General features: G+C 38.9%; 1 protein-coding gene across 1 annotated transcript; it reads right to left on the bottom strand.

The window, feature by feature from the left end:
* Nucleotides 1–12,557: 12,557 nt before the first annotated feature.
* Nucleotides 12,558–24,102, bottom strand: LOC109049157 (BOLA class I histocompatibility antigen, alpha chain BL3-7). Its single transcript, XM_042754456.1, is given in 11 exon segments — nucleotides 12,558–12,632; nucleotides 12,719–12,772; nucleotides 13,018–13,035; nucleotides 13,123–13,230; nucleotides 13,461–13,733; nucleotides 14,309–14,587; nucleotides 19,603–19,801; nucleotides 19,804–19,836; nucleotides 19,838–19,869; nucleotides 20,482–20,495; nucleotides 24,059–24,102. Coding segments are annotated over 10 exon segments (1,050 nt in total). The 3' UTR covers nucleotides 12,558–12,632; nucleotides 12,719–12,722.
* Nucleotides 24,103–24,934: the final 832 nt, after the last annotated feature.

The following is a 24,934-nucleotide window of genomic DNA, read 5'->3' as shown; positions in this document are numbered from 1 at the left end:
AGTGATGGATGGCTCCCCTGGTAGCCCCAGGTGGCTCGGTCAGATCAGGGGGCCATGGTGGACCCGAAAGTTCAGGGGACCACGAGGGACCAGGCAGTTCAGGTGGCCACGGTGGACCCGAAAGTTCAGGGGACCATGAGGGGCCAGGCAGTTCAGGTGGCCACGGTGGATCAGTCCATTCTCGTTGTGCAGACGGCCAGGGAGGAATTCGCCATTTGAGTGGCCCGAACGGAACCTGCCAATCGGGGAGCCAGTAAGGAGCAGGCTGTGGCGATGGCCAGGTCACGGCATTGGGAACGGCATCGGGAACGGCCTCAGACAAGGGCACCGCCTCGGGAACGGCCTTGGACACGGGTATCGCCTCCGGAACCATCTCGGGCCCCGCATCGGCCTCCGGAACAGCATCGGGCACCGCCTCGGGAATGGCATCGGACAAGGACACCACCTCGGGAACGACCTCGGCATCGGGCACCGCCTCGGGAACGGTCTCAGGAACGGCCTCAGGAATGGCCTCAGGGACGGCATTGGACAAGGACCCCGCCTCGGGAACGGCCTCGGCATCGGGCACCGCCTCGGGAACGGTCTCAGGAACGGCCTCAGGAACGGCATTGGACCCAGGACACCGCCTCGGGAACGGCCTCGGGCACGACCTCGGGCTCCGCCTCGGGGAACAGCCTCGGGCTCGACATCGGACAAGGACACCGCCTCGGGAACGACCTCGGCATCGGGCACCGCCTCGGGAACGGTCTCAGGAACGGCCTCAGGAATGGCCTCAGGAACGGCATTGGGCATGGGGCTCGACTTCGGAATGGGCTCGGCATCGGGCACCGCCTCGGGAATGGCCTCAGGAACGGCATCGGACAAGGACACCGCCTCGGGAACGGTCTCAGGAACGGCCTCAGGAATGGCCTCAGGAACGGCGTTGGACAAGGACCCCGCCTCGGGAACGACCTCGGCATCGGGCACCGCCTCGGGAATGGGATCGGACAAGGACACTGCCTCGGAATGGCCTCAGGAACGGCATCGGACAAGGACACCGCCTCGGGAACGACCTCGGCATCGGGCACCGCCTCGGGAATGGTCTCGGCATCGGGCACCGCCTCGGGAACCTTGGACACCTCCATCTGGACGACCGCGGCCTGCTCGGGAACGTCCTCCTGGACGGCAGCGGCCTGCTCGGGAACGTCCTCCTGGACGGCAGCGGCCTGCTCGGGAACGTCCTCCTGGACGGCAGCGGCCTGCTCGGGAACGTCCTCCTGGACGGCAGCGGCCTGCTCGGGAACGTCCTCCTGGATGGCAGCGGCCTGCTCGGGAACGTCCTCCGGGCTTTGAGGAACGGCTGACGCCTGTCTCCTCCTCCTGCGGCCTCTATGATGACGTGCCGGTGGCTCCTTGACGGAAGACTCAGGCGTTGAGTCAACCATCTTGTCTGCCAACACAGGTGTAGATTCGACCCTCCTGTGCAGTGGTGCTGGGCTGGTGGTCATCTCGTGCTGTGGTGCTGGGCTGGCGGCCATCTTGTGCTGTGGCGCTGGGCTGGCGGCCATCTTGTGCTGTGGCGCTGGGCTGGCGGCCATCTTGTGCTGTGGTGCTGAACTGGCGGCCATCTTGTGCTGTGGCGCCGGGCTGGCGGCCATCTTGTGCTGTGGCGCTGGGTTGGTGGCCATCTTGTGCTGTGGCGCTGGGCTGGCGGCCCTCTTCTCTGGAGACACAGGTGTGGTCGAAGTATCCCATTGAGCACGATGGCACAGGTAATGGGTAAACCCCCAAAAGTCTAGGATCTCCAGCCCCTTCATCTCCCATTGAGGTAAAGGGTCATCCAGACAGTTGTTAAAAAAGTCCTTCAGTGCTGCATCGTTATAACCCATCCCGACCGCCATGGTCCAAAACAATTGCGCCAGGCCACCCACCTCACTCCCCCTTTGACGAAGGGTGGTTAAGTTCCGGAATCTCCCCCTCCGTTCCTCCATGGTGGCTGGGGACCCGATTCGAAATCCCACACCGCTCGATCTAGGCATGACGGAGTCCTTCTGTCACGACACGCACACACAAACAGGTAGATCCAATTGCAGTATGTTTTATTAGGATAATCCAAATCTCATGGTCAGCCAGGCAAAGGTCACAATCCAGGTAAGCAGTCCAGAAACAAGAAACATACACAACATCCGAGAACCACGACAAACCAGGGTGACATTCAACAAGGACTCCGTGACAATGACAGAACAACCGGGGTATTTATACACAAGGAAATGACAATGCTAACGGGGAATTGGCTGAGTGCAATGATTGATAACCACGGACAGCTGAGTGCAATGAGCAGTGGTGAAACAGACAAGACTATGGGAAATGCAGTTCTAAAGTGGAGTGACGATAAGGGGAAGTGAGACCTCTAGTGGCCACCCAGGGAGACACAGAACAGACACCGTGACACTTTGAAAAGGTGAGGAATATGGGGATTTGTGTTTTAAAGTGAAAAATGCATGTTGTGGATGAAGATGACGTTTTTTACTTTTTATGCTCACTTATTAATTCTTAAGCTATTTTTTAATCATTTAATAAATTACATCACATATTATCATTGCATTACATATAACTAATAAAATAAGACTATGTTAGAGTGGAATTAATGCACACTAAAACTAAAACTCTTACTGGCCTAATGTCCAAATGAAGGCTAACATGTATTCTTCCCTCCTCTTGAAAGATTAAATGTTCTATATTTACAAAATATTAAAGTTTATTAAGAACTGATGACGATATGATAGTTATGGAGGAGGATTAGCTGCAAATATGCAAACAAAAATAGCTAGAATACCGTGAATACTTAAATTAAGATCACAAAAACGTCCAATTTAAAGAAGATTGTTCTCCAAACTGTACGTTTTGCTAAGAGAGAAATCAAGGAAACATTCTTCAATGTGATTTGAACATTTTTTTGACAAATCCTTCATCCTTCAAAGAGCAAGCTTGGGTATAAATTTTTCACACTTTAAAAAAATTTAATAAAGACATGCACAAAATACAGAATGTATAAAACTATACTGCTCATGCTATACAGGTTTGATTATCTGTTGTTACCACGCTACAAGAGACATAAGAGATGGTGTTTCCCCGTGTCCTTAAATGTACTCTGTTCCGAGAAAGCACGTGACATCATGATGAAATCCTCAACATGAAGGGTTTCGAATACTAATGTCTGCTCGGAGCGCCACCTAGTGGACATCAATATCTACTAGAAAGACTAAAACACGAGTTTTTATGTATATTCTAAGAGGTTCAAAATATTATGCTAGGTTTAATCTGCGCCAAACGACGACCAAGTATTTTCAAACTTGGTTAGATAGAAATTATGAATGTTTTTCTAATTAAATAGCGGATAGTGCTATATCAAAGACCAAAGAAAACATCCTCCCTACATTATTGCGTACCTCTGTGTGGAAATTCAAGATAAAAGGCCGTGCATTTTCTGGAATGTGTGCACACCTGAGGAAAACAGCAAGTTGAGACACATACAGTATTATATGGTACTCAAAGTCATTTTTCACAAAATCTTTAAGATTTCTCTGAAACAAAGCAAAGTAAAAAGTCAATTTTCAAAGAAAAACACCTTTTGTTGGTTTCTGGTAAAAAAATATTTCAACTGCTCAAACTAAACACTGTTTGTTTTGTTCATAACCATAATTTAAGTACGCCTGACAAACTGTCATCTCCTGTGAATCGTGCTGAAGCTCCAGGAGTGTCCAGCTGGAGTTTGAGCTTTTAATGTAACTGCTTTCTAAGCCATCAGAAAAACATACATACACTGCAATTATTTTCTCTTCATAACGGTTGCATCAGATGATAATTTCTGATCAAATTTAAGTAATAAAACTTTTACTCTGATTGCGTGTGTCAATGAAGTTGCCTTAAAAACTAATGATTAAATTAGAAAATGTATTGACCCCAAAAAAGTATTTGGGGTCTCTTACTTTTACAGGCATTTATAACAGGATCTTCCTTACTGAAGTAAACACTGAAGGAAAGTTCTAGGGCTCCTATAGATCCTAATCATATAATCTCTACAGAGTGCTAGAGAATTAGAAATGATAATTCATCTGCAGATTATTATCAACAAAGTTAATTCAAAGGATGTAATAAAGTGATATACAGGTGCTGGTCATATAATTAGAATATCATCAAAGAGTTGATTTATTTCACTAATTCCATTCAAAAAGTGAAAATTGTATATTATATTTATTCATTACACACCGACTGATATATTTCAAATGTTTATTTCTTTTAATTTTGATGTTTATAACTGACAACTAAGGAAAATCCCAAATTCAGTATCTCAGAAAATTAGAATATTGTGAAAAGGTTTGATATTGAAGACACCTGGTGCCACACTCTAATCAGTTAATTAACTCAAAACACCTGCAAAGCATTCAAATGGTCTCTCAGTCTAGTTCTGTAGGCTACACAATCATGGGGAAGACTGCTGACTTGACAGTTGTCCAAAAGACGACCATCGACACCTTGCACAAGGAGGGCAAGACACAAAGGTCATTGCAAAAGAGGCTGGCTGTTCACAGAGCTCTGTGTCCAAGCACATTAATAAAGAGGCGAAGGGAAGGAAAAGATGTGATAGAGAAAAAGTGTACAAGCAATAGGGATAACCGCACCCTGGAGAGGATTGTGAAACAAAAACCCATTCAAAAATGTGGGGGGAGATTCACAAAGTGTGGACTGCAGCTGGAGTTAGTGCTTCAAGAAGCACTACACACAGATGTATTCAAGACATGGGTTTTCAGCTGTCACATTCCTTGTGTCAAGCCTCTCTTGAACAACAGACAGCGTCATAAGCATCTCGCTTCAAAAAGGACTGGACTGCTGCTGAGTGGTCCAAAGTTATGTGCTCTGATGAAAGTAAAATTTGCATTTCCTTTGGATATCAGGGTCCCAGAGTCTGGAGGAAGAGAGGAGAGGCACACAATCCAAGTTGCTTGAGGTCCAGTGTAAAGTTTCCACAGTCAGTGATGGTTTGGGGTGCCATGTCATCTGCTGTTGTTGGTCCACTGTGTTTTCTAAGGTCCAAGATCAACGCAGCCGTATACCAGGAAGTTTTAGAGCACTTCATGCTTCCTGCTGCTGACCAACTCTATGGAGATGCAGATTTTATTTTCCAACAGGACTTGGCACCTGCTCACAGTGCCAAAGCTACCATTACCTGGTTTAAGGACCATGGTATCCCTGTTCTTAATTGGCCAGCAAACTCGCCTGACCTTAACCCCATAGAAAATCTGTGGGGTATTGTGAAGAGGAAGATGTGATATGCCAGACCCAAGAATGCAGAAGAGCTGAAGGCCACTATCAGATCAACCTGGGCTCTCATAACATCTGAGCAGTGCCACAGACTGATCAATTTTTTTTTTTTTTTTTTAAGAAATATCCTTACAATTAATTTCTGAAAAAGTTAATATTGAGTGCTGTACATGCTCATACTTTTAATTTTTATACTTTTTAGTTGGCCAAGATTTCTGAATACTGAATTTGGGATTTTCCTTAGTTGCCAGTTATAAACATCAAAATTAAAAGAAATAAACATTTGAAATATATCGGTCTGTGTGTAATGAATAAATATAATATACAAGTTTCACTTTTTGAATGGAATTAGTGAAATAAATCAAACTTTTTGATGATATTCTAATTATATGATCAGCACCTGTATATCAGGGTTGCTGCAGGATTTTTTAGCTCAAATTTACGTCTTTTTAAGACCTTTTTTAAGGCCTGCACAAATAAATATATCACCATATGAGCAGGGTAGGGCAATGTCTATGGTAAACTATTAAACTGTAAAATGACTGTAAAAAGCATGATTTATGGTTCAGATACAAGTTTTCACAAAACCAAAAAGTTTTATAAAATGATACAGTTCACATTTCAGCGCTTTTCAGCCACTTTTAAGAAAATGGATGAGTCAAAAGTATTATTATATTAATTTAAACAATTATTAATATTATTTAAATAACAAATAAACATTTTACTGTTTAGATTTTTATAACAAATTATCTTCTTATCAACCAACCAGTTTGAGTTGATTTTCACATTAGTCTGAACAAAAAAACAACCCAATGTTTCTGCAATACCGGAGGTTTCTGCAGTTCTAGGACCGCATTTCTAGGACCTGATTCAAACATCAAACAAACAGATGCAAAGACTAGATCTATGGAAACTATTAATTTTTTATCTTTCCATCTTATTTTTAATGTAAGAGCTAGCGTGAAACTTGAGTGTTCGAGGGGGTGTCAGCAATCTCCATTTAGTCTATTTAGCTGTGCAAAACCGTTCATTGTGCTGCTAGATGTTGTACATTAGTATTTGTATTCAAATTATTTTACATTTATTAAAGTACTAATAATCACACTAATTTATACAACTATTGTTTTACCGTTTACTGCACTTTAAGTGGGTCACACATCTTACGTGAAGTGCTGTGCTGTGGCTAATGAACTGACGTCTTGCTCAGAGTCTTTCTTTCCAAGAAAACTGAATTTAAAACTAGAATATATGTAGACTATATTGACATAAATTAGGTTAAATATTTCAGGAAGGTTGCCAATGGGTATGTTTAGGGTTAGGAGTTGGTTAGGACAATAATGAAGTGTATAAAATTAAACAAATACATAATTCCTTAATAATAATAATATACAGAATTTAATAGCAAGTACTATTAAATGAACCGCTTATGCATACAGTGCCTATAGAAAGCCTTCATACACCTTCATTTTTTTCACATTTTGTTATGTTGGGTTATGTTAAACTGCTTTAAATATTTATTTTCACATCAATCTACACCCCACTTACCGTAATGACAAAGCAAAACCCGGATTTAGCACTACTTTGCAAATTTATTAAAAAGGAAACACTGAAAAAATTACATTGCACAAGTTTTCTTAACCTTTGCTTTGTCACTTGAAATTTAGATCAGGAGCATTCCAGTTTCACTGAGATCTTTGAGATGTTTCTATACTCAGACTGGAGTTAACCTGTGGCAAATTCAGTTGATTGGACATGATTTGGAAAGGCATACACATCTGTCTATATAAAGTTTAACAGCTGAAATGGATGTCAGAGCAAAAACTAAGACATGAGGTCAGAGGAATGGTCCTGCAGAGCTGAGAGACAGGATTGTGTTGAGACAGATCTGGGGAAGAATACAAATAAATTCTGCTGTGTTGAAGGTTCACAGGAGCATTTTGCCCTCCATAATCCTTAATGAATGAAGTTTGAAACAATCAGGACTCTTCCTAGATCTAGCCTCCTGGCCAGTCGAAGGAGAAGGGTGAAGGATCTTGGTTAGAGAGGTGACCAAGACAGTGATGGACACTCTGGTTGAGCTCCATGATCTTATATGGAGATGGGAGAAACTCACAGAAGGACAAACATCACTGTGACACTCCACCACTCTGGGCTTGATGGCAAAGTGACCAAACTCAAGCTTCTCCTCAGTAAAGATACATGTGATGTGATGTGATGTGATGTGACGTGACATACAGCCAAGTATGGTGACCCATACTCAGAATTCGTGCTTAACTCATCCAGAGTGCTGCGGCGCCCGGGGAGCAGTTGGGAGTTCGGTGCCTTGCTCAAAGATCGGTTTCCCCGGTAACAGCAGAACACAAAGCAGCGCAGCACCGGACTTTGAATATTTATTTAAGAAAATTATAGCCTTTTGAAGTTTAATCGTCACATTAAGCTGTATCGCAATTCTGGTCTGCCCGAATTTAAGACCTCCTGAAATCATAATTAAGACTTTCTTGTACAATTTAAAACTTTTTAAAATTTAAGACCTCCTGAAATCATAATTAAGACTTTCTTGTACAATTTAAAACTTTTTAAGACTTTTTAAGACCTCCATAAAAAATATATTTTTGACTTTAGGTTTTCTGATTTATTTATTGATTAAACTAATTGTCATTTTCACTTTCAATCCTATACCTGAATACTTTCATTTGCAAGCTGTGTTTAAGGTCGTCTTCCAGGAGCTTTGCCTCCGTTTCTAGACGCTGTCCCCTAAAATGTGTCTAAACTACAATGAATCGCTGCCTTAATCAGACTTTTGATGACTGCAGCACCACACAGCAAGTTAGATTAATGATTCTGTTAAGCAAAGTTCGTCTCCCAGGCGCTTTGTCTCTAAGCGCAATGTACAGATCCCTATTCAGACTTTGATGACATTTGAATCACTAGCAGTAGCAATGTGACCATATTTCTAAGACCTTTCCATTTTTTTCTTTTTCTCCCAAATACTGCTTTCTGCAATTTAACTTTGTTGCTAAGAGGTAAGAGTTATAATTTGGCCAGACATTGATCATCCAATGCATTAGGGTCCTATATGAGGTCCTGGAACGGCATCCTCTCTGGTACAACTACTCGCTCAAATGACTATTTATTTAGTCGCCATGTTTTTTAGTACAGAGATCAGAATTTTTAGTAACATTTTGTGGTGAAGTGTAAATTATGCAGATCTAACGAACTAAAACTAAAGCTAAATTACATAAATGATGTGGATATCAAGACCTCTTTCAAATGACTTGGTTTGTGAGACTGAAGAATTTTTTTTTTAATCTGCAAATGTTTGATGATGTAGCTCTTGTTGATTGACATTATTAATAATTGATTTTAACTACTTCTAACCTTTTTGTACAAATCCTTCAGCTTTTGTTAGATTAGGTTTTGCTGTACAGTATTTTTGTAGTTTGGTGATTTTAGTGTATGTTCTAAGAGGTTACAATACCTTTAAATAAAAACATGTAACACCGCAACAGAGTGTTGCATTCAAATGGCACAAAGACATGCTGCATCCCAATTTGCCTACTTACTGTATACTATGCCCTAAAAGTATGTACTCTTTTTGTGAAGAGTATGTAGAAGAATAGTAGGCAAGCTTTGGGACATACTACTTCGTCATAGCTGCTTCTTTAATGGATGCTCTGTTGCTTAGTTACGTGCATTATGTCACTGTTTAAACTGCCCTGTCAATCATCTTGTCACAGTTAACATCATCCACATTTTGTTTAATTTGATTTCCTACCGTATTGGAGAGAAATTAAGAGGTACGTTGATCTGCTATTCACTGGTCTTTCATGCCGAGAACTCTGCTAATGTGTTTACATAATGATACATTTAAAAGTTAATGACCAAACGTATCATTATAAAAGTTCACGGTGTTGCAGCAGATGAAATATTACGTGGATAACATTAAATTAATATTTTTTCATCAGGTTAGACTAGACCATGGCTCACTAGGCCTCCGGCCTCTGCTCACTCAAGCCGGCCACGGCGTGTGACGCTGTGTGTTTGGTAGTGAAAGCAAAACTACTTTGTTTGGCCTTCCAAAAGAGGACTTGACTAGAAAATCATGTTTATATCACGTTTATAATGGGTTTTATGTTTATGTCTCGTCGCTCCAGCCGGACAGGGCATCACAATATGTTTGTAACATTTCTGTCACATGCTTGAGGCATTCGGCCAATCACAACGCGCTGGATAACTGGCCAATCAGAGCACACCTTGCATTTCAGAGCGATGAGCCTTGTGAAAATCAATGCATTTCAGAAGGCGGTGCATAGAGGAGAAACAATAAAGTACAGTATGTGGAAAATAATGTTTTTTTTCTTTTTTACCTTAAACTGCAAAAACACATTTCATTACACCAAATTTCTTTTTATCAGCATCATATGACCCCTTTAACATTTCAACAATATGAAATTCTTTGTTCAGACAACTGTGTTTGACTAGTTGGGGGCAACATTTGGGGTAATTGTGTTGGTCTGACATGGATTTTTATGTAGTTTCAAGAAAATAGCATGTTTTAGTATTTGAGACTCAAAGGGTTTCGTAAACTGTAAATTGAGCAGTTGCATTTAGTTGGATCAGAAAAAGGGAGAAGAAAAGGTAGGGGAGAGGAGTAAGAATGTGTGCTGGACTGTGCATTTTTATGTTTGTTGGTTTTTTTTCCCCGTACATATGTGAAACCTATGAAAATTTATTTCTGCCATGGAATATAAAGGGTAAAGGGTAATTGTTATTTTTTTTACCTCACAGTTCAGACTTTTTTCTTGCGATTGTGAATTTATCTTAAGTCTAAATTGTAAAATCTAAACTCGCAATTCCAAGAACAGAAGTCCAAATTGTGAGATAAAAAGGTCACAAGTGCCATTTTTACTTTTTTATTATGTGACGGAAACAAGGTTTGCATAGTAACCAAAAGCTATGTATGCTGTAATTTTTGTTGATATCTGGCATCAGCTAGCATGGCGTCACCATCCACATCCAACCCCCACCCACTGGAGAGCAATTTCAAATTGAATTTCTGCATAGAGGACCCTATTTTTTTTCTATTGTAAATCCTATAAGATCATCGCTGGTCGAACTGTGCGACATGGATCTAATAAACTTGGGTACGACATGCATGCATACTGTACGATGATGATACCTATTGACTTATAAGCTATGACGCACGTTTCTATAGAAGAATAAAATGTCATTCCCATGCACTAGTGGTGAACAAAAAGAGCATAATGAATCACACTTTGACAGTGGTAGTTTTTATGTGTGCTGAAAAAAGTGGAAGCGTCGTCGAAAGAGGAAGGAATAAGAGCTTGAGGTAAGCAGTTTTATGTTTTTGCGCCATGTCACGTTTTTTATTGGTTGGTCAGTAAACATGGGTCTTAACTGCAAACACACTGTGCGATGATCATGCTCTTATTTACATGAACTAAGATTAATAAATGCTGTGCAAGTATTGTAAATGTTAACTAATACAGTTAACTAATAAATGTTAACAAGGTATAACACGAGTAAGGTATACAAATATATAATATAATTTCATTATTTTGGTATTTGACAGTTCGAAATAGAGACCAAACTTATTGCTGTAGGTAGAGGCACTTTTTAGGTATTAACAGTCTGAATGTGACAGTGATATGGATAGTGTCCTTAAAAGAGACTCAGATGTGTGATTTAGGTCCATGAACATACACAAAACCTAGACACCATTACAATTATGGAAGCTCAGTTACCTTGGAACAACATGAATATTATGTCCTTTTTAAGTTACATCCTTAAATCAAGCATTATTAAAAAGTTTACTCTTATCTACATTTTTGTTTCACTTTAACAAAAAAATATGAAAATTTGTAAATGTAGAATGTGCCATACTTGTCCAATATTACTGAAGGCCTTTAGTTGCTTTAGGTAGAACTGAGTGAATCAAATCATTTGCTGTATTTGGTAACTAGAGAAAAACAGCAGATGGAAACCGTCTCAGTGTGAGCAGGAATGTTTGGGGGATTATCAATGAATTAGTGGTTTTAATAAAAGTACTAAGAATTTGACAATGGCAAGTCAGTAAATACAGCTAGATAAATTTATATAAATTACTATACATTAATTTATTTAATCTACAACAGCAAACAGCTATGGGTTTTTGTTTTCAAGTAAAAATAAAACTTGCTGTAATTTAGCGTTGTTTATTTTTTTTAAAGGCCATATCAGGAAATGGAGATTGTCATCTATCATTTTCTTTGGAATATACTTTCACAAAAGAGTGACCCTTAAGTGCTCTTTAAAGTGTTAAATTATATTTTTCTGGTGTCACATATCTGAGCAACTCTTCCGTCCGTCTTGTGTTCATTGTGAATATACATTTCACCAACAAAATTTCTACAAATTCTGCTGCATGCCTGCAGTGGTGAATATAGTCATTTTGATTCCGAATAATATTTCATATCAACTTTGGGAAGGAATCATGCATTTTAACATCATAGATCCGTGATTATAGAATATTCTGTTGAATTCGAAGCAAAAGTTAATTAATAGATTCTGATGAAATATGGATACTGTTTTGACAACAGAATGATAGACATTCACCACTTGCCCCTTTTTGTAAAGTTTGTTTATTTTTAAAGAATCAAAATAAGATTACAATGTTTTAAAGGCAATCAATATACAAAAATATTTACATAATTTAGATTAAGTAACCTCAAATCAAGGAAAATATCTATTGTTTACTGTACTGTCCAGAAGTTATTTTAAGTTCGCAGGAGATAGTTTTCCATGACTTGTTAGCCTTCCCCTGATTTATTTAATATTTTATTTCCTACAGAAATAGTCTCGCTAGAAACATCTCATACACACAAGAGATGACTGCTATACTATACTATGACTGACTGTACACACATTCAAAAGTGTCTCTTTTTTCACAATCAATACTGATATCACAAATCCTACAAATTAATCAAACTTGCAAATCAAGTATTTGTATTCTTGGCTTTCTCTGGTTTTGTCACCAAAGAGAAATATATACATTTTACAGTTAAGTTCTGAGATCAACATGTCGTCCTAAAATGAACAAGTTCATCCAGTTAAAGAAAAACAAAAGATGAACATAAAGTGTGATGAAACAAAAACTTTTGCAGATGTGATTAATATGGAACCATGATATAAACCAATCCTGTCACTGAAATCTATGATCCTGTGTGTGTGTGTGATAGAGAGAAAGTGTGTGTTTGTGTGTTATAAACAAGATGGACAGCAGGATGAGCTCATTTTTACTTCATCTCTTGCACTCATCTGGTCAACATCTCCTAAAATGCCAAAAACATATTATATTTAATTGATTTCACATGACTGAAACAGTTGCAATAATGAATAATAATTATAATACACTTACATCTTTATGTTTTTGTATCTGAACGAGCTGAGCTGTTTGAACCATCATCAGAGGCTAGAACAGAAAACACAAATTACAATATCATGACAGTACAGCTACATCACACAGCTGCACAATTTCTTTTTTATTAGATATATCTAAAGAAAAATATTGTGGAACTATGCATATATTTCAACTTACTCTTTGATTTTATATTACCAAAAACTTGTGAAAAATAAAATAAACATTACTATTAACCATATCATGATTGACAGAGCCCATTTGTTAAACATATCAGATGGAGAACATGAAAAACTTACCATTGACAGGTTTAAAGCCTGAAAAACAGAAATCCCCAAAGATGAAATATTAGCACACAAATGTGTAAAACATACAGTGTAGTCAATAGTCTGAGTTTCTCTCACCTTTCTTTTTCTGATAGACCTTATATCCAGCAACAGCAGTGACAATCAACAGGAGGACACCAGCAACAGCACCAAGAATGATGCCGATGGGGACAGAAGCTGAAGAATCTGATCAAATGAAAACATCAGCTTATTAAAGACTCTGATAATCTTAGAAACTGGTAAAGGTTTCAGATTTCAGCAGATACAAAAACAGCATCTATGATTGTGATATCTGCAGTACATTAGTGCAGACTAATCAGAGACTGGCAATAGCAAATGATTTCCATTAACATTTTTTTAGGTTCAAGATCTACTCAAGACAATCACGCTTACAATAGTGAATCCGTGAATCTTACCATCTGTCAGAATGCTTCTGATGGTTTTGCCCTGATGCTCCACCACACAGCTGAACTTGTTGTTCTTCCACTCCTCAGGTGAAACTCTGATGGTGCTCGTCCTCTGAAAGGTCCCGTCCTCATTGGGAAGAAGCTCACCAAGATCAACATCCTCATGATGCTCTTGTCCATTTTTCTGCCAGGAGATTGTTACTCCACTGGGGAAAAAACCTGTGGCATGACATTTGACTGAAGACGAGGAAGACTACTGCAGCAGAGACACCTGAGGAGAGACTGAGAGAGAGAGAGAGAGAAGAGAGAGGGAGAGAGAGAGAGAGATCTAAGAGGAGAGAGAGAGAGAGAGAGAGAGAGAGAGAGGGAGAGAGAGAGAGAGAAAGAGAGAGAGTGTGTGTGTGTGTGTGAGAGAGAGAGAGACAGAGAGAGACAGAGAGAGAGAGTGTTATCAAGGCAAAATGACAATTATACTCCTGTAGCTCCAGTGACATTCTAGCAGTTCTTTCTCCAGTCCTGATGCACTGCGCATGAGCTGAGCTGACGTTTGTTTGGATACATAGATGAACATTTAAATGAAAATGTCAATTGGACTGCAATTACTATATGATAAAAAATCCCTCACAAATACCAGATATGCATGTTAATATACAACAACATGTAACAATATGTATAATTATATCTTAAATATCAAAATGTGATTCGAACACCCTCTTGACATCCTGCATGCATTTACATCATGTTTTAGTTTTTAAGCAAGGGAATGCAGACCTGTTTTATTTCCTGGGTGAAAAGGTAAATGCTGTAACGATGAGTGCTCACTATGCAGTGATTATCAAAGCAACTGATATTCTTACCTTTTCTCTCCAGAGTGTCCTTCCCATATCTCACATACTTCTGCAGCCACTCAATGCATGTGTTCTCCAGATATCCTTTCCAGTATTCTGCAAACTGTCTTTCTTTAGTCTCCCATTTGTTCTTGGTAATGACAGCTTGAGGATTAGCAGCAGTCCAGGTGAGGGTGCTCTTATCCAGACTGAGGAAGTCCTCTCCATCATAACCATACTGATAGTATCCTCGTTGGGTGCCATCATCATCCAACTCACAGCCGTACATCAGCTGCCACGAGTGAACACCTGAGAAGAGAGAAACAACATGATAAATCATACTCACCATTTTTAATTTCTTCTAATATAATCTTAAGACTTGATAACTGAGCAGAATTTACACCAAACCAAACATCCACATAAAGATTACAGCAATTATAGTTAGTACTAAAATATACTAGTATTCAAAAGAAGTGAATAGATGAACATGATTACATATAATGTGCATGTATGCAGAGTTCACAGCATTAAAATATTTGACAGCGTAAGGTTATTCAGTTGAAGGTGAAAGTAAGACTCAACATGGGCTGTTTTTTGCATAAACAGTGTTCAGTGCTGCTGCTGATTAAACATATGAGCATAAGAAACATGTTTGAGAGAACATGGTTACAGATGTTATACTAAAAGAACACAGATCAAAGTTTGTTTCTAAATGTGTGCTAGGGTCGCACTTAGGAATTATGTCTGATGTCTAATATCTTTACAGCAACACATGTCAATACAATGATCGTGGTATTCATTTAATTATTTTTGTTTATTTCTGTTGATCTGTAAATAACTCCAGTGTAGAGGAGAGAACGGAGACAGTATTGCTTTATCTGAGTAATATGGAACACCACACAGAGACAGAGTGACGACGTGAAACGCTTAATATCATGAAGATCCTGTGATTCATAGAAAATGATTCTTTGAGAAATCAGCAGGACGTCCCGTCAGATCAATTAATCTCATCTAAAGCAGCTCTGCTCACACATTTCACTTTTTCTCATCTGCTCCTAAACCAGAACCTGTTCATTTCTAACAAAAGAAGAACTAGATTAAAAAAAATTTTATGTTGCTTTGAGAAAGCAGTTTTAAAAAGTGTGAAGTTTGAAGTAGTTTTAAATTTTAATTGCTTTAAAAGTTTGAACACCTGAAATGTAACTTATTTCTATTTTCACTAAAATCAATGTAATTTATTTTTGTTCAATAATATTTTTTATTTTCTATTTTGAGATAATTTCATGGTACTAATTCATATTTATGCAATAATTATCTTTTTTTTTTAACCATTGAAACAAAAACTATTTTTTTCTAATATTTATCTCATCTAAAGTGTCTCTGTTCACACATTTCACTTTTCCCCCTCTGTTTGCAAAGCAGAACCAGTTAATTTCTTACAAAATAAGAACTAGATTAAAAAAATTGTCAAGACAAACTTTATGTTGCAAAAAGCATGAAGTTTGAAGTAGATTTAAATTTGAATCTCTTGCTTGAAGTTTGAGCACCTGAAATGTAACGATTTTTATTTTCACTAAAATCAATGTAATATATTTTTGTTCAATAATATTTTTTATTTTGTATTTTGAGATAATTTCACAGCACTAGTTAATATTTATGCTAGAATTGTGATATTTTTTTCCCCATTGAAACAAAAAAATATATAACATTTTTATATTTCTTTTTAATTAAGGCAATATTTTATGTTAAAATAGAGACAGTGCTTTTAAAATCCAATATTTGAAGGCAGATTAATATCATCCGATCATATTCAAAATAGAAAAAGCATCTGCAACTCCATGTTTAGCTACTAAATTCTCATTAAAGCTCTATATAAAAAGGCTTACCAATTATCTAGTTGTTTTTAGACATAAATACTTATTTTTATTAAGTTTCATTGAAGATTTTATTTCCATTGAAGGTTTATTATAGATTTAATAGTTGATAAATCTGGAGCAGCTGCAGCGAGAGACTGATGTGTGTGTGTGTGTTTGTGTGTGTGTGTGTGTGTGTGTGTGTGTGTGTGTGTGTGTGGTTTATGAGAACACAAATTTGTATAATGACATGGGTATGACATAGGTATAATCACAGATATGTATTCGTAGATGCCTCATTAGCAACTGTTTCTATGGACCACTATATGATCCATATTCAAAAGGTCAACTTGACGTCTTTCACCATAACAGTAACAAGTTACCAATGTATCAAAACTCATAATATTGAGTTAAAACATCTAAAAATACAAACCAACACATTCTCACCTGTGAAAGGTTGTCCCGTTTCTTCGGGAATTTAAATCCCTGCGGTTTTTACAACCATCGGCTTTGCAGGATTGTGGCATCTTCAGATATTCATTGCTTATTATTGTGAATGACGTCAAGTTGACCGTTAAAGATGGCGGACGCGTCGACGTGCTTGGCGCAGTCGAATGGGGCATCTACCTGTACATATTTATGGGTATATGAGCCCAGCCCACCATCTCCCCACGGTACGGAGCATAAGTCTGAGCCCACCAATGACTGAGAGCCAGGAGCGCAACCTGTCAGACCAGGTGCGAGAGAGCCGACGACGACAGTGCCCACCACGAGGGAGCAAAGCCGTGGATGGGTGTGAGTGTGGAGTGGGAGCTCCGCCCCCGCGCCATCGCCAAACTGGGGGTTAGCAAAAAATATGGAGTGCCAAAAGGGCCAAAATGAGGAAGTAGATTTTATAGACTGGGACTCTGAAGTGGAGGATGACCTGCCCCCCTCTCCTCTCTCCATCTTCGCTGGTCCCATCCAGCCCTCCTTCTTCACCAGTGGTTTCCTCGTCCAGCCCTGAGGATGTGTCCTCCTCTGGCCGCTCCTCCAAAATGCCCGCCCTCCCTCCCGCTCCTGCCTCCTCCACCGCTGTCGTCTGGCAGCCCCTCTGCTCGCCCTCAGCCCACCATCACTGCAGTGTGAGCTCCACGGGACTGCCATCCTCCAGCATCAGTATGGCCGGAGTCTCCCTCACCTCCACCTTCAGCCTCTGAGGCCCTCGACTTGGACTCCACCTTGGCCCGTTGACCTGTCGGCTCCACTATGGTTCCTAGCTCCCTCCTCTCCACTGTGGCCCAGCAGTCCACAAGCTCTGCTTTGGCTCCCTTCGTCCCTCCGGCTCCGCCTTGGTCTGGCGTCGACCATCCTATGCATCGGGACTCCACTCCTCCTGGCTTTCGCCTCGGTCCCTCCGTCCCACTGGCTCCGTCAGGCTCCTTCATCCCCTCATCTTCATCTCAGTACACAGGCTCTGTTCCCTCTGGCTCCAGCTCCATGCCCTTCGTGATTCTGGTTTTGTCGTGGGTTGCCAGAGCCATCAGTTCTGCCAAGGACCTCCGGATCCTCCCCGTCACCCTGGCTCTTCGGCTCTCCGTCTCTGCCTTGGGCTCCTCCTCCACCTGCTCCGCCGCCATTGCTCGGCCCCCTGGAGTCGGCGGCCATACCTCCTCCATGGCTCCTCCCACCGTCGGCTCCACCTTGGGCTGTTATGGCTGTGGCCTAGGTCCTGCTGGGCTCCTCCTGCTCCAGGTCCCTCCTGTCTCCTCCCTGGCTCCTCCCTCCGTCGTCTCTGTCTGCTGGACCCCTCCAGGGAGTCCGTCCTCCACCGGAACCTCCTCCCAAGATCCCACCCACGCCTCCCTCTGTTGTTTATACGGTGCAAGGATGCACCTTCCGGGAGGGGGGAGTAATGTCACATCCCTGGACTCATTTAGTGTGTTTTTGCCCCTGTGACCCAGTTTCTGTCTCCCATGTTAGGTTTGATTAGTTCCCAGGTTTCTAGTTTCTTCCCCATGTGTTCCATTGTCCTTGTTAATTAGTCATTATTCCACTCACCTGTTTCCCCAATTATCCTGTCTTTAAAAGGTACATAGTCTGGTCAGTCTGTGTTTGTCGGGTCTACAAGTTACATACGTGTGTCTTCTCCTGTTTCCATGTTGGATTACCCCTGTGTTGGATTAATAAAGTCTTTATTTCGCTTATCCTCTGCTAAATGAACAGGCTGCTGCATGCAGTTTTTATTTATTTATTTTTTTCCGAAGAATCAGTTACCATACTGGTTAAAATCCCCAGACTGTTTACTTAAGTATTAAATTAAGGAAATTAGTTAAATAAAAGTAATCACTTTGGTAGTCTAAAATACTTTTCGGATGTAACTGTAATCTGATTACCCCTTATTTAAAATGTAATTATAACGAAAAATACAGTTACCCATATTTTGTATTTTAAATACATAATGCTGTTAAATGTATTTTGTTACTCCCCAGCCCTGAGCAGATGTCATGTGATTTTCATCTCGTCCAGTCAAACTGAAGCATGAGCTGTTTCTGTGTTGTGTGTAATTCAGGTTTGTGTGACTCAGATCAGTAAAGTTTCTGACTGGCTGTTAAAGACACACATTATGAAGAACATCCTCTTTGGTAGAAATAGCGCTGAAATAGTGTTACGTAGTATTACCAAAGACTACAGAATACCCAAGACATGTCACTCCTATAGTTCTGAATGGGGAAAAAATGCAACGCTCAATCACAGGAAGCAGTCACTAATCGGTAAAGTCAGCACGTCACTGCAGTTGCCATTAGAAGCATCCCGGTTGCTATAGAAACAGTCAGCATTCTGAGACGTGCTCTTAGGACTGCACATGTGCACTGGCTGATCTAGCCTGAATAATAAGCTTTTTATAAAGCTATTTGAGCAAAATAAACAACATTTATGACACAGTTGTTATCAGATTTCTTTGGTGATTTCAATCGCAAGCCTATGAGCAGTTTTGTAGAATTTGATGTTCCTCATTCAAAGAGATAGGAGTGCACTTTGGATCCCGAGAGCCATTTCAAAGATGGCCGCCAAGTGACAAGACTTGTCTTAAAGAGACTTAGATATTACTAGGATGTGTGTGACAATACGTATGTTTGGGTATCTGTGTGTGTGGTCTGCTGTTTTACCACCTTTTTGCCAAAACTGAAACATACAATGTTTGAGTCACAAATACGATTAAATTATAAAAGTGTCTCAATGTGAAATACTACAAATATCCCTATACAATGAAAAAGACAAAACTGAACATTTCTGTCCTTAGTGGATATTAGTGTTTATTTAGCAAACACCTCTTTAATACAGATAAAATAAAATAAAAGTAAAAGGTATTGTAAATGGTAGCTGTAATATGTCATTAGTATGCAAAATATTCAAAACTAGGACCCCCCCCCCCACTGTCAAGTTAAACTAATGGCTTCTACTGTGTGTAGGTGTTTGTGACTAACTTACCTGCTGACTGGTTGAAGTGTACCCTTATGTTCTGGATGTTGATTTTGAAGATCTGATGTGCTTTAATATCAATCTGAGCCTCTTTGTCCCAGTAATCTTCTCCCACATTCTGTCTGATCCACTCTGTCTTTGGCACAGCCTTTCTTGTGTTGCTGTCAAAGTACATAAACCTGCCTTCATCGACCAGGACCAACTGCAGTGAAACTCTGGGAAGTCAATGATTCCAGAAGACACACCCAGTGTAGAAGTATCTCAGAGAGTGCGTTCCTGTGGACAGAGACACAAACAGAGAGAATTTAAATTCATCATCTCAAATTAAAAATCACCACATAAAACCTGTGTTCAAAATCCACACTTTAAGAGTTACAGCAACACTGAATTCACAATTAGGCTACATTAAAATAATTTTTTTTAAAAAGAAGATAAAAAAGAAAAATGACACCCTGATATAGCCTACAAAAGGACTGTTTAATAATTATGTTCATTTTCCAGATCTTCCTTCCTAAGTTCCCTAAATTTACATTTGAGACCTTGTCAGTTATTATCAGAGGTGTCAAGTAACGAAGTACAAATACTTCGTTACCTTACTTAAGTAGAAATTTTGGGTATCTATACTTTACTGGAGTTATTATTTTTCAGCCTACTTTTTACTTCTACTCCTTACATTTTCACGCAATTTATCTGTACTTTCTTACTCCTTACATTTTAAAAATAGGTTCGTTACTGCTATTTCATTCTGCCTTGTTTTCATTCCGGCTTGTCATCATTTAAAAAAAAAAACCCTATCCAGATAAATCGCACCATCCGGATGAAGTGAATTTGATGTGGTTGGATGAAAAAGTATAAACATATACTATTCCGACACCTATTGGTTTGTACGCGATCCATCGCACCTGCACATGGACACAACATCACATCACACTCCAGCAAGGACATAGCCAGTGTTGGGTTCATCAAAAAATATATTCTTAAAAGAAAGTGTAGTATTCTCTCACTACTGGTCCTGATTTATCAAAAGGCGGAATCCGACTCTTCTAGTCTTCTTCCTGCCACGAAAAATAAAGTCCTAATGTACGGTAGTGCACGGTAGCGAGCCGTTGAGAATAAATTAGAGTTTGTGGGATTGACCAATGTGGTGATAAAGTAGGCATTATACCAACTTTGTACTCGTTTACCCCCACCCCAACCACTGGACATAGCAGGAAGTATGCTAGCGAATGACAGGAAGCATCAATCAAGAAGGACATTAGGATTATGAGTAATTTTTAATGCAGTATTTGATTAACACTCGGATAATCATTCATGCTCGACAGCCACAATGTTTTGTGTCCATAGACACCATAGAAGGGTAATTGTTTACTAAGCCTGCCCCTCGGATACCAATTCATGCCATTGCCCTCGCAGATTCTGCAGCTATGTTTGGGAGTACATTTACATTCCATTTAAAAGTGTTAATGATGACATACTCATGACTAGGGATGCATGATTTGTGACTTTTGCACCATTACAATACTTATAGGAAACTGTATCATAGCATCTAGTCTTTAATAGTATTGCATTACATATCTAAACGTCAAGTCAAGGGTCAAGTCAAGTCAGCACTTATTTATATATTGCTTTAAACAAAAAAGATTGCGTCAAAGCAACTGAACAACATTAATTAGAAAAAAACAGCGTGTCAATAATGCACGATGGAAGTTAAAGGCACTAAAGTGCTGCCTTTTCAAGAATGGGCCATATATGCGGTCTGAAAAGGTAGAACTAGTGATCCCAAATTTTTCAAAATGAATATTTTAATATAACATTATAGTCATTATAGCCTAGGCCTTTAGAAAAAAATTTTTCTGAAGGAGGTGGGGTAGTGCAAATAGGGCCCCTGTGGCGCGGACCTAATTTGGTTCTTCATGGCATTTGCTTTCCTTACATTACTGTTACTTTTTACTTAAGTAGTTTGAACCAGTACTTTTACTTGAGTCAAAAAGCTTGAGTTGATACTTCAACCCTTCTACAAAAGTCTTGTTTAAACCCTAGTATCTATACTCTACGTTGAGTAATGAATGTGAATAACTTTTGACACCAGGTGGGTTCCCATACTACAAAATATAGCAAGATGTGCTGAATTTTTAATTAAAACACTATTTACTCATAATCAGTTATATTGTCAAGTGTGCTTAAACACTAGAAGTCATTTGGGTCCAATTACTTCAAAAAAAAAGGATCCTAACACGGAAGACAGATAAAAAAGATGTGTATCTAGAAACAGAAAGGTTGGATATGGGATATTTACAGATATGAGCTTCAAGATCTCACATTCCGGCATTCACAATGTAAGGAAACAGGCAAATGTGATTTCTGGACCACAAAACTCAGTAAATTCTTTTGAAAGTTTGAGATTATACAACTGACTAAATAAGCTTTCTATTGATATAATGTTTGTTAGGTTCGGTTAATGGAATCTGAGCCTGTACATAAAAATTCGTTCATCGTATGAAAAGACTCCTATATACGGCATTCTGAAAAGACAGTCATAACAGTGCATATTCTAATCAAATTTTAAATATTTGATTATTACAGTAGCTAAAATTTACAAAATCATCGTCATGGAGCATGAATCTTACTTAATATCTAATGATTTTTAGCCATAAAAGAGGAATATGTTGGCTAACAAATAAACCCCAGGAACTAAGACGCTTTTGTGCTCCAGGCACGTCACCTACGGCTTGATTGAATATATTACTTGAATATGTCCAACAATTGACCCCAAAGAAATTAAATGTACAATAATTATTTTGGATTACATGCACTAGATTACATGAATGTTTATCCTATTATTAGTATAAAATAAATATGTCGAACCGATGCCGAGCCATAAGAAAAGGACTGAATGTAATATTTCTTGGCATTTTAGGGACCAGATTAGTGTGGAAATATGCAAGTATTAGAAAAAAATGGTGCTTATCCTGCTTGTTCATCACTTCTCTATCACACACAGCATCATAGATTTCAGTGAAGAGATTGATATATGTCTGTGTCTGAATGGTTGTTTTCCTTTTATCTTCCTGTCCAACTTTTACTACTTTGAACAATGGACTGAAGCTGTATAACGGCACTTCTCGTGTTTATGGTCTTATGGCAGTGTTGGAAAGTGAATAGTAACATGTAACAGGAATACAGAATTTAATTTCAAAATAAATATTCATCGTAATCAGTTACAGTTACTGAGCAAAAAATTTGTAAGTATATAAATTACAGTTTCTTATGAAAACGTTACCGATTACAAAGGGGATTACATCTATTTTTTTTTTTTTTTCGATTGTAATTGATCTGCCCTGTTGAATTACCTGATATAAAATATGTGACCATGGAGCACAAAAACAGTCTTATATCTGACCTGATATAAATGTGAATAAACAGTTGAAACAATTAGAAAATATAGAAAAGTATAAAAAAGTAAGGCACATGCAGCCTAATTAGTTACAAACACTTCATACTTTAATAAATAGATAAATCGACACTGAATTGTTACATACTGTATAGCTTTAGATAGGGTACTGTAAATTGGAATCGATAACCTATTACATTTCCAAAAGTAAACTCTCAACCATTTGCGTTAAGATGAATCGCATTGATGTGTAGTCAATGTTAAGTCGCTTTGGATAAAACGCGCATGCCATAGGAATAATGTCAAGTAAATGTTTCGTGGAATTGTAGTGTCATCTAGTGGCAAAAACAATGCAGTTAAGATTTTCCCAACATCAGAACGCTAACTAGTTGTTTCTTTCCAGTTGGTTCTTTGGGTCTTCCATTTCCATTGAGTTTATTCTGCTGTACTGGACCTTTTCCACACATGGTAGACAAACAGAAAGCTATGAGGTTGCTTCCTAGTTACGTAGTTCGTCATCTCGTATCTAGGCAGAAAACTCTTCAGGTCAGAAATAAAATGATCTTTACCAGAAAAACTAGCCATGCTCAAGAATTATGTTTTACATTTTCCAAACTAAAACCCATACATACATTGTTGCTACAGAGGCTGGGCGTATTTATGTATTTTAGTTATTTTATTACGCGCAACATGTTTTGGAATACACCGCAGGTCCTATTCTCCCGTTTTCTTCTCCGCATAAATTATACTATTATTGAATATTGTTTATTATTAAGATATCCTTATTTGTTATCATTATGAGTAGTAGTATATGTAAGTCAGGTTTGTTGAGCAAAGAATAAGATAAACAAAATATAACGTGTAGACAAACCCGAATTGGATACGTTTAAAGTATGATCTTTAGGATATTAAAACATTAAAATCTATGAAAAAGTGTTAGTAACACGAATATTTGAATTTAAGTGGGGTGTGTTCATGTAGGTCTGTTTCAGCGTAACAGAATAACTTTTCTTAAAAACAATCATACAACAAATGTTAAAAATTATAGCGTGGTAAATAAACTAATCTACTCACCCAGCATAGGCCAGATGAGCTTCCAAGGAGCAAAAGCAGTACATGCCGGCATTATTTCTTTTGACTGACAAATAATTCCTTTCAGAAACTAAGTGTACCGGACTCCGCGGTTGTCGCCTGTGAGCTGGTGAGCTGTGACCACGGACTGTTGGCTAAACGTCTGATCATATAGGACACCAAAAGAGGAAACACTTCAGAAGTGTCGAAGTAGTCATCGGATTGGTTGAATTAATTAGGATTTGCGTGAGACGAGTGTTTCGCGTTCTTTAATGTTATGCCTAGAAACAAAAATGACTTTTTTTGGCATGCGCGTGTAATCATGCACTTACGGTACGGATGCTGAGAGCAGTCAAAATGCATGTAAAGAAGCTGTCATACACACGTTTCCTTTATACTTTTGCTTATTTTGCTTATTTTAACTCATTTTAGTTTTTCAATACTTTATTTTTGTACATAAACGTTTGTATTGTACATTAATTATTATAAATCGTTTATTAATGTTTATAAATGTTAATATTAATTAATTTTCATTCATTGTTTTTATTTCATGTTTGTGTGTGTATATGCGTGCATATATATAATATATATATATAAATATATATATAGATATATATATGATATATATATATATATATATATATATATATTATGTGTGTGTGTGTGTATAACAAAATGCGTCCTAGCAACTGCACTGTGTCCCATTTTCCAACACACATAAAAAGTGTTCCTTTATAGGTTAGTTCTTTCTTTCAATGGATATGTATTCAGAGTGACCCTAACTATCACTGTATTCATTTCAAGGCATTTTACTGTATAGTTTTGGAGAAACCTAAAAGCAAAATCACAAACCATCAAACTCCTTTGTTGCACTTGGTT

Source organism: Cyprinus carpio, unplaced genomic scaffold (genome assembly GCF_018340385.1).
Source record: "Cyprinus carpio isolate SPL01 unplaced genomic scaffold, ASM1834038v1 S000006516, whole genome shotgun sequence".
In the NCBI taxonomy this organism is placed as follows: Eukaryota; Metazoa; Chordata; class Actinopteri; order Cypriniformes; family Cyprinidae; genus Cyprinus; species Cyprinus carpio.
The sequence above is the reverse complement of the archived record's forward strand: the minus strand, read 5'-3'. Positions and strand labels throughout refer to the sequence as shown.